The following is a 10,645-nucleotide window of genomic DNA, read 5'->3' as shown; positions in this document are numbered from 1 at the left end:
TAACCTCACAAAACAAAATGTAATGCATGGGACTGCAAGCATATTGTGAGTGAATGCAAAAGTTGTGTGGCAATGCATGCACACACACATAAAAATACCTGTGCAGAAATGTGAATTTGAATATGTGGGCACACATACACATACAAAAACTCCACTCACTCTCTGAGTAAAGCACATTTCAAAAGTATATGAATTATTTTTTATCAGAAGATAAAACAGTTAGATCACACTGGCAAAGTGAAAGAGCAGATTGTTACATGTGCCTCTGGTGTGGGTGTGTGTGTGTGTGTGTGTGTGTGTGTGTGTGTGTGTGTGTGTGTGTGTGTGTGTGTGTGTGTGTGTGTGTGTGTGTGTGTGTGTGTGTGTGTTTGTGTGTGTGTCATGTTTTCTCCCTCTGTCTCTCTGTCCCTCGTTCTGCCCTCCTCCCTCGGCGGGTTGCACACCTGAGTGTAATCAGTGCTCAGGTAGAGTGGGGGAGGTGATAAGAAGGCAGAGAGTGATGGGACAGAGGCACATGGAGAGCACACCAGCAGCACACTAGTGAGGAGTTTCCTCCCCACCTTTTTCACTCCCCAGCAGGTTTGTGTTTCCTGACCTCCATGCATCCATCCAAGGTGCTGGACTTTTGTTCTTTTAGTTTCTTGTGTTAGTTTGGGCTGGAGGTTACTGCTAGTTCAGTTATTCATCTCTTTTGTTTGTTCTAGGATTAGTTTACACTTTTTAAGGTAATTAAGGGGAGACTGGGGGAGACTGGGGGAGTGACGGTCCACTGCGAGGTTGGTCCAGAGTCTTCCCATTTTTTTGTTCCTTTTTAGCCGGGGTCTCCAGTGCCTTTTTGGCTTCTCTTTGTTTGCTACTTTTGGGACTATGTTTGCAGCTTGTTGGTTAATTGTTAACCTTGTGACTGGCATCCTTTTTTATATGTTGCATCCTCCAATCCCTTTTGAGCCTTGGTTTGTTTCTTAAAATGGAGGCTGTAACACCGATCCTATCCCCAACCTGGATCTACCAGCACCTACCTGGAACATTCCAAAGCTGCTGTTGGACTGGCTCGTAGGTATGGTTGTCAAAGCACATCATTTACCATAATGATAACACTATGTCACATTGCCCACCCCCTCCAGAAATGCACCCATGTGCTTCACACACATACAGTAGTTTTCTTGTTATTACATTGTGATGCTGTAGTGTTGTTACCGTTGAGTTGTGTTATATAGCCAATGTCATTTTGGTGTTTTCAGGCTTTCATTAAGAGTTTAGGTCACCAGCTGTTGGAGCCATTCATGTTATTTTATGTTATGTCATATTTTGTAGGAATGATTAATTATAGTTTGTTATGATAGGCTGCTTGTCACGGGTGTTTTGTGATTTGCGTTTTTGAAAGGTACTGGTGTTTTTAGGAAATTGTAGTGTATTGGTTTGAATAAATAGATATTGAGAAATTGTCAATAGGAGGCAGTAATGCAATGACTTGGATGCCAACTGCTGTTAAACTCTAAAGAAGAAAAAAAAGAAGGGTGTTTTGTGAATGGGATAAGCATGTGATGTTTCGGCTCCACCCATTTTGGGCTGATCACCTGGTGGTAGTGTGTGTGAAATGATTCTGATGAATGAGCTGGCGGGAGTAGAAGGGACACAGTTTTTTGACAGAGGTCGTGACGATTATATGTAACAGAAAGAACTCCGAACATAATAAACGTTTAAGTTGTTTGCAAATCAGCTGCCACCCGTCCGAGACTATCTTTACTCCCGACATAGTGGCTCCGGGCAAAAGTTTGCCGGAGGCCGCAACACCAGCTGATATCCCTGCAGTTGGTGACTGTTGACACGGCCGCCTAAAGACAGCCGCTACAGCCTCCCATTTCACCAAAAAGCATCGGAGATATGCTATATATTATAAGGATGATGGAGAGGGTAAGCTCATACTTTTCCATTTCACTTCTCTTCAGCATTTAACACCCTACAGCTTCACATTCCGGTTGTTGTTGCACAGGAGTAGAGGGAGAAGGGAGGTGGGGGAGACTAATGGTGCCAGATCACTGAGGGGTGGGGTTGGGATTGTTCCTACATGTTGAAGTTGTTGCTATCAAAATAATTAACGTCTATTTTGAGTCTTCGTAAGAAGCCACTGCAATCAAATGTTTCTCAACAGATAAATTCACAATTCCATGCCTGTGTGACAAAGGGAGGGACACAAGACGCAGCCACTGGCACTGCCCAAAAAGGTTAAGAACCACTTGTCTGTTTGACCCAATTGATGGAATCCTTTAAACCTGCTGGAGAAAGTGACATGGAGCCTTCGACCAAATCTCTGAAGTGCTTTCTATTTAGTGTTGCATCTGCTTGGGGCATTCCTAAAATAGGGTGTTAATGGAGTCTCCAGGTCTGTACTGAGCTGATGCTCTGGTGGTCCACCCACAACAGGAAGGAGAAAATCCCTGTGAGTTCCCTGCTGAGTGCTTGACTTACGGTTTCACAAATAAAAGCAACACACTATGAGTAATTGACTCATTGTGTGTGCTGTGGTGTGTGCCAGTTTGCTGAGGCAAATGTTGGCCATTTTTTAACAAAATGTCAAACAACCAGAAAGTTCAACCAGAAAAGACGGCACACGTTGGCTTGAATGTTTGAGAAAGACTTGTTGTCCAACTCACTGACTAGATGGCATTTGGTGGGTGTTTAAATCCCTGGAAAGGTGCCCTCTGTGTTTAGCATCATATGTAGACTCGTTTGGTCGGGACTCTTGGCGTCACTTTCCGTTGGCTAAACTTAACTGTAATGTCTGCCGAAACGACGGCGGCTGATTGGGTCTTATCAATCACGACTTCTCATTCTGAGACTAAAGCTACTAATGTTACCGTGGCAATGACCAGCAGCAGTAGTATACCAGTGTTAATGAGATATGAGGTTTTGGTGTATAAAGTTTAAACATTAGTTCTTCTATTGGAGATAAAAAGTGTGTGTGTGTGTGTTTGTTTACTGAAGGGAAGCCCCACTTAATGAGGTACACCTTGGAAAGATGGAGTCGGTCCGTTCCCGTGGTTTTACTGCTGTGTGTGGCAGAGCTACTCTCCGGCACCTCAATTCCTCTTTTTATTGTCTACTTTAGATACTTTTTTAAAAATTGTTGGTTTCTTTACGTGTCTACTAACCCATTTAGTGTTTTTTGGGTTCAATATTGTATCATATTCTAATTATATTTTAAAGTGCTGTGAGTTTTTTAAAACGGTGATGTGTAAGACTACATGAATTATTGATTTCATTTTAGTTTGAATAGGTTTTCAGAGTGTCTGCTAGTTATTGTAAGAGGTTTAGTTATATTTTTGGGCAGTCTAAATTAATGAAATATTAACACCACACAAAGTAGGATATATTTCATGTCTGTTAGTGTTCTTGTTTGTTGCTCCAGTTTGAGGTGGAGATGGCCCGTTGACTATCATCTGCACAGGTAACTCCATGTTTCTACTGCTACTAACTATATTTAAAAAATCAGCTGATACATCAGTCTCTCTAAATAGTGGTAATGAGGCAGCAAACATGTTGAAATGAGACAGGAAGTTACTCTGGAAGTAGGTACATTAAGCTAAGGGATAGTGGTTACAGATAATTTAAGGTGGCTAAAGGAACATGCATTTAAAGTGTATATAGGTTAAATGGTTCAACATTACTTTAAGTATTCTTTATTGTAGCTATGTTAACTGATTTTACAAACGCTGAAGGTGCCACATAAAGTAAGACCCACAGGGCTCCACAGTAACTGTTTCAAACGGTTTGGGTTTCATCTGATGCATTACGTGGAACAAAGCAAACGAGACGAACGGTGAAGCTATTTTATTGGTGTTTGTAGTATCCTCCTAATTGTATTTACATTTTAATTGTTTTGATAACCTAACCATGAAATGCTGTATTATTGTAAGAGGGTGTTAGCAGTTTGATTTTGAGAGTTTGTTTTTATTTCTTGTTTCACTCCCTCCTCACAGGGAGGGGGAGGATGGTGCCACCCGTAAACAGACGGTGGCAGAAAGAGGTGCCAGCTAAAAGCTGAATGGGTGCAGCAAGTATAGTAAAAGTATTCTTTATTGTAGATACGTTAAGTGATTTACAAACTCTGGGCCCTTGGGATAGCTGGCCTACAATTTCTGTTTGCATTTAAAATCAAACCTTAACCAAAAAGTGTGGAGCATGGCCACCGTTGTGTTGGTGCCACTGAAAGCTTCCTGTGTCTGTCTTCCAGAGTGGATGAGCTGCTGGCTCCTTACACCTACCAAGGTAAGCTGAAAATATTACTACATTTTATTTCTCATCTTATTCTGCATTATGTATGTCTGGTCATGTGACTGCATGTCATTTGTTATTAAGCACTGAGCTATAGGTGGTTTCTTGTATGAAAGGTGTTAGTCTATTGTCATTATTGGTTGCTCAGCTCACCCTCAGGTTTATCCATATGAATTCTGACTATTGTATTAAAATAATTGTTACATGTATGGAAGATTCACAGAATGTGTTAGGCCTAAGAATCTAACCCCCCAAATCTCTGACCAATGAGCAAGCAGCTGTGTATTTAAACCCAATTGTGGTCAGTGCACAGGTAAAACAATGTTTCTCCTGCTACGAACTATATTTAAAAAATATATCAGCTGATACATCAGTCTCTCTAAATGGTGGTAATGATGCAGCAGACATGTTGAAATGAGACAGCTGTGCGTCTCTCTTCTAAACGGTCTCTGGTTGTATTTCTATGAAATGTTTAACAAGTCTTTTCTCTCTCGGTTTATCAGACCGCCTGGCTGGAGTGGAGTCTGGAGAGATTTGTTTTTTCCATTTTCTGGTTATTTTAATAAAAATGTGAAACTCTTGAACTGTCTTCTGATTGAAAAGGTCAACCTGTTTCTGAACTTGTTTGGTTGTAGTGGAGTTAACTGAAGGAAAAGAGCTGAGAGGTGGAGGAAACCTGCACAGAGAGTCCTTCACTTTGACTGATCAAAGAACTTCTGGCAGATTGTGTGGCTATTATTTGGGACACAGCTCTTAATTGGTTTTGCTATTCTAAACTTAAACTTACTCAGGCTGCAACTAACTGTTATCATTGTGGATTATTGTCTGGATAAATGAATTGGTTGTTTGGTCTCTAAAATGTAGATCAGTGTTTTCCAAAGCCCAAGATGACTTCCCAAATGTCTTTTGTCCACAACTCAAAGATCTTCAGTTTACTGTCCCAGAGGAGAGAAGAAACTAGAACTAACGGAGACTACTGTAGCGCTGAGTCTCCGCACAGTGGAGCTAGAGCTGCACGCCAGGAGAACCTGCTGGAGGTTTACTCTTGAAAATCCTGTTTAGTATTTTATATGGTCTGCCTTCTATGTCTTACAGAAAGTTCCTTGTATTGGTGATGAAAGAAACTTTCATTAACAAATTAAAATTTGGTTTAAAGGTGGTTAAGTGTTGTCCTTTCATAATGCCCTGTGAGCATTTAAAGAACACACACACACACACGTGGTTGTTCTGCACAGCACTCTACTGCCATCTAGTGGTTCTAAGCAGAACTGCTTTCCCTGCTATGTAGTCTATAAACTAACATTCCACTTTAACAGGTAGGTGCCAGCTATCTTGTCATAACATGAGAAACATCTCATTAGAATAAACCTTTGACATGATTTGTGATACTGATTTTATTTTTATTTATTTTAATTTTTTTAGCCTCTATAGTATGTAGGCTGCAGAGATTAAATCAATAGCACCTTAAACCAGGTTATGTTTGTTTAATATGTTACACAGGTCAGATGAGGTTAGAGTGGGTGGGATCAAATCAGAGTTGGACAGGAACTTAACTGATGTTTCATTCAAAATAAAAGCCGGTTTTTACTTTTGAAGAGTTGTATTTGATCCAAGTAAATACAGCAGGGGTCAAACTTAACTTCAGTAAGAGTCAAGTTGGAAAAGGAGAATCACATCAAGGACCAGGCATGATTATTTTGACATTTTATTTAAATGAAAAGGTCAAATACATGGCTGTATTATTGCATGTATCATATGGTCTTACCACTTACAGTTTGGTCAACATAAAGCCCTAAAGAAGGGTAACTCTGGCCTGGACCTAAAACCTCGGAACCTGGGGCTTGGGAGGGAACATGTTGACCCAGGCTTGGATCACTTACCAGGGCTTACGAGAGAGAAATAGGGACCCTGGAGCACGTTAACCCTGGATTGGAGCCACTTACTGGGGCTGGGGGCCCTGGAGGACAACACCCATCCTTAGAGGCACTAACTGGGGCTTGGGAGGGAGGGTGTTAGGCCTGGAGGTCAATACCAAAGTCAACAAAAAGTACCTTAGAGAGTTTAAATCAGGCAAAACAAAGATTACATTGTATAAAAGCAGGCTACCACACAGCCGACTCCCAGCAACCTGTTTCACAGCCTGAATATGTAAACTAATCTGGTTGGGGGGGATTTCTGAGTCTCAAAGTGTGGCATACTTGCAGTTTGAAAAACAGTTTCCTGTCTTTTTGGTAAATGTAAGTGGACTGTATTTATACAGAGCTTTTCTAGTCTTAACTACAATCCAAAGTAGGCTAGTTTAACAAAGTACAGGAACCGTTCACCATTATTACGCTGTGGCCGAGGGCCGAGGCTGCTGTACAAGGTGCCACCTGCTCATCAGATAAACATTCATACACATTCAAACACTGATGGGGCAGCGTCGGGAGAAATTCGGGTTCAGTGTCTTGCCCAAGGACACTTCGACATGGACTGCAGGGCCAAGGATCGAACCACCAACCTTCCGTTTAGGCGGGCCAAAAGTTATTGTAAACCTAGATCGATATGCAGGCCGGATCAACATTTGCGAGGGGCTGGATTTGGCCCCACGCAAATGTTGTTTACAGGGTTCAACAATGAGGGTTGGCCGATGGCCCAGGGACAGTAACTATAACAACCCAGTCTCCTGTTCGCAAAATTACGAATCCCACTATGGCCACGCCAAGACCCGCCCTACGAAGCAGCTCGATTGGTTGGTGTTAGGCATTGACCTCGAGTGGTTAAGGTTAGGATAGCCGATTGGTCAGGGGATAGGACCTGAACAAATGTGGTTACGTTACCTTGCGTAAGCATGGACGCCTGGCCAATAAATGCTATTGTCTTGGCCTGGTCATAGTGGGATTCGTAATATCGCCTCCTGTTCAGCAGCAGCATCATCATAATGACGTCATCGTCATATGTTGTTGACGTTTTCAATGTTTTTTTGCCATTTAAAGGTCTTTGTTTACGTTTATTTCGATGCTTTTGACTTTTTTTATTTAAAATCTTTTTATTTTGAAGGGTTTTTTGTTTGGACTTGTTTTTCTCAAAATGTCAAACGTCAAAGAACATAAAAATGACGAAAATAAGTGTAAAAAAAAAGAAAAAGTCAAATATGATTTTTTTTTTTCAAATGTGTTTTACGCTTTGTGACCTTTATTGACGGTTTTGACATTTATTTATTTATTTTATTAAACGTTTTTTTTCTCAAGTAAACCGATTCATTTAAGGGCTTTCTTGTCCATTTTGAAAGTCTTGACAGGCGGAAGTCCGGTAGATCCAGACTAACTTGATCTCTTGCACTTGAAAGATGTCCGCGGAGAAGGAGGGAGATACTTTGTGCTTCTTTATCAACGGGAAAAAGGTACGTTTATCAAAGTCATTCACTTTTATTTCTATTTGTGGGATGTATTTAAGTCATAACCCTTTGATGTTAGGTTTTTAGTCAATTAAACGAAACGAAAACTAGTCACAAAGAAGTCTGCAGTCAGTAATGTTCAACCTCAAACTTTGAGTTGTGTTTTCTCTTGTTGGTGGGCGTGTCCCTCGTTTATTATCGATTTTATTGGCTGTGTCCCAGGTCATAACCCCCGTTTCCGGTTAGTCGGGGCTGAACGTGGCCCTGGTGTTGCAGCAAAAACTGTGACCCTTTAGATTTTGTGACCGATGGGTTTAACACAGGGGTCAGCAACCTTACCTATAAAAAAAACAACAACAAAAATATAAAAATATGTCTGCAGCCGCAAAACTCATTTGAGCCTTGATCCATTTTTGAACACAGAGCACAGACACACGCAGACACATGCACTCACTCACACGCACGCACACACACACAGACGCACGCACGCACGCACGCACTCACACACACAGACACACAGACAGACTCCTACACACGCAGGCACATGCACTCACTCACACGCATGCCCACGCACGCATGCACACAGACACACACGCATGCACTCACACACACACATGCACTCACTCACATGCACGCACGCACACACACACACACACCCACACAGACAGATGCATGCATGCACGCACACACACACGCACACACACACACACACAGACAGATGCATACACACAGACACATGCACTCACTCGCACGCACGCACACACACACACACACACACACACACACACACACACACAGAGAAGGATTCCTCCTGTCTATTTCGTCTGCTAGCAAAACAACAGAGCGGTTGCTGTGTTACACTTAGAATAATAATCTAAGCCTGTCAGCGGCAACAACAACATTTAATGTAAAAATTCATACAGTGGCAATAATGCTCCCAGAGTTCCTGTCATTCTCCACAGAATAACTCTAAAGTTGTTCTTTAAGTGTGTTTTCAACGTTTGTTTTTAGCGTTAGTCTGTAGTTTTCTTTCTTTTCTTCTTCTTTCTTCTTTTTCTGTGCCAAAGTTCTCAGGTAAAGTGATCTGTAGCACACTTGTGCATCATTTTGTAGTCACGCTTTCTCTGATGGCTGATGGAGTAAACTGATTAAATAAAACACTAGCAAGCCAGGAACTAATCTAATCTAATGTAGATTTGACCTTTGTGAAAGTCGAGTCCTGAAATGTTTGTCCGTGTGGTTGTCCAGGTGACGGTGAGCCATGCGGAGCCTGAAACCACGCTGCTATCCTTCCTCAGAGAGGACTGTATCCTTCACATCAGCTCACAGATGTGGTCTCATGATTGTGTAGATGTGAGCAGGTTTCCCTGGTAACGTCCTTGACTCTGACATCAGTGAGGTTAACTGGAACCAAGTATGGGTGCGGCGGCGGAGGCTGCGGAGCGTGCACCGTCATGGTGTCGCGCTACCAACCCGCCACCAAAACCATCACGTATCCTTTCTGATGAGTGGCCGCGCCTCAGTCTCACTTCTCTTAGGTCTTACCCTATGGCTCTTACACGTGTTCTAGGGTCTCTCGCTGCTGCATCCAGAGCTTAGCGCCGCCCGAGATACTTAAGATTGGTTTAAAGAAATGCAAACAACTCAGACAGTTTATGTCTCCTATCCCAGAATGCATCTGTGGTGTAGCCAGACCTTAGCCTACTCCACAGCGCTACACCTTTGACACTTTCATGGTTTCCTGTGTGATGTTTCCATGGTTTCTGCAGGATGTTAAGTGTCCGTTTCCCTTCACCGTCCCGTCAGACATTACTCGGCCAACGCCTGCCTGCTGCCGCTCTGCCAGCTGCACGGAGCCGCCGTCACCACGGTGGAGGGCGTCGGCAGCACCAGGACCAGGATCCACCCGGTGCAGGTGGATGCTGGGGGGGGCCTGGTTCCAACATCTGTGCTGCTTTTATTCAATGCTTTTGATGCTTTTTTTCGAGGTTTTTGTCACTTTGTCAAATGTCAAAAACCTCGAAAAAGCGACAAGGCACGTTCACTAAATCTAGATGTGACTCTGACGTTGAGTTAATTAGTTAGTCTCTCCAACTCTGCATCCCTCCGAGCTCTTCTTGCTTTTTTCAATGTTTTTTTCAATGTTTTGTGCTGATTTTTTTTCTATTCTTTTGTATACGGTTTTGACGTATTTTTTTGATATTTTTGCTGCTTTTGACATTTCCTTTCAATGTTTTTGTCACTTTTTTCCACAGCTTTTTTGTTGCCTTTTTCAAAGATTTGAACCCTGGGCCGCTGCGACGAGGAATAAACCTCTCCATATTGGCGCACGCTCTACCAACTGAGCTATCCGGGCGCGTTACTTTTTTGATGTTTTTGTGTGTAAAAGCCTAACCAAACGCAGCTAGCCAAAGAAGAAATGTAAGTTTGTTAAAGGTGTTTGTGCTGTGTCTGTAGGAGCGCATCGCCAAGGCTCACGGCTCCCAGTGCGGCTTCTGCTCTCCGGGGATGGTGATGTCCATCTACACGCTGCTGAGGAACCGGCCGCAGCCCGCCATGGACGACATCACACACGCTCTGCAGGGTCAGTTCGCATCTTCTTATTCAAACGAGTCCAACACTTAACATACAGGTACCATCTGGGTGGGCAAATTCTAGTAGTGATTTTTTTTAAATACTATACATTCCTATATTATATGTTGATATGATGGCAGCTAATAGTGGTTATCTCCTCCTAAAGTAATGGACTACAGGAAATCAAAACAATGATTGGCGTTAAATGGAATTTGTGTTAGATCGTTATTATGGCGGTCATTTTGACAGCCCTAGAAAAAACAAAGCTGTGATAGATGTGTTTCAATGTGAGTGTAACACAATATTTGGCCTCTCCTCGTGCAATGTAATGTCATTTTATTTAAACAGGGACAGTTAAACATTAACCTTGTGTAAGAACATGCATTGCATCAGGTTGTATAGTCCCAGGGCAGGGAGGTC

At 42.4% G+C, this 10,645-nt stretch overlaps 1 protein-coding gene and 1 long non-coding RNA gene across 12 annotated transcripts in view; both read left to right on the top strand.

Moving 5' to 3' along the window:
• The first annotated feature begins 491 nt into the window (after nt 1-491).
• Nucleotides 492-4,851, top strand: LOC114551101 (uncharacterized). Of its 10 annotated transcripts, none has more exons than XR_003691839.1 (7): nt 512-1,057; nt 1,759-1,914; nt 2,153-2,225; nt 3,410-3,448; nt 3,981-4,058; nt 4,235-4,269; nt 4,779-4,851. It is a non-coding gene; the product is annotated as an uncharacterized LOC114551101 (long non-coding RNA). The 10 variants fall into 10 exon arrangements; XR_003691841.1 differs by having other exon boundaries at nt 3,981-4,063; XR_003691844.1 differs by having other exon boundaries at nt 3,981-4,027; nt 4,779-4,844.
• Nucleotides 4,852-7,562: 2,711 nt separating this feature from the next.
• The window catches only part of aox6 (aldehyde oxidase 6), a 27,336-nt gene continuing 24,253 nt past the window's right edge, over nt 7,563-10,645 (top strand). The window contains exons 1-5 of one of the 2 annotated variants that reach the window (XM_028571968.1): nt 7,563-7,657; nt 8,900-8,957; nt 9,047-9,143; nt 9,458-9,566; nt 10,109-10,235. In XM_028571968.1, coding sequence (XP_028427769.1) covers nt 7,604-7,657; nt 8,900-8,957; nt 9,047-9,143; nt 9,458-9,566; nt 10,109-10,235 — 445 coding nt within the window. In that variant the 5' untranslated portion in view covers nt 7,563-7,603. Of the gene's footprint in view, nt 7,658-8,899; nt 8,958-9,046; nt 9,144-9,457; nt 9,567-10,108; nt 10,236-10,645 lie in introns of those variants that run through there. The other variant, XM_028571969.1, reaches the window with a different exon arrangement.

This window comes from Perca flavescens, chromosome 24 (assembly GCF_004354835.1).
Source record: "Perca flavescens isolate YP-PL-M2 chromosome 24, PFLA_1.0, whole genome shotgun sequence".
In the NCBI taxonomy this organism is placed as follows: Eukaryota; Metazoa; Chordata; class Actinopteri; order Perciformes; family Percidae; genus Perca; species Perca flavescens.
This window is presented reverse-complemented; position numbering and strand designations above follow the sequence as displayed.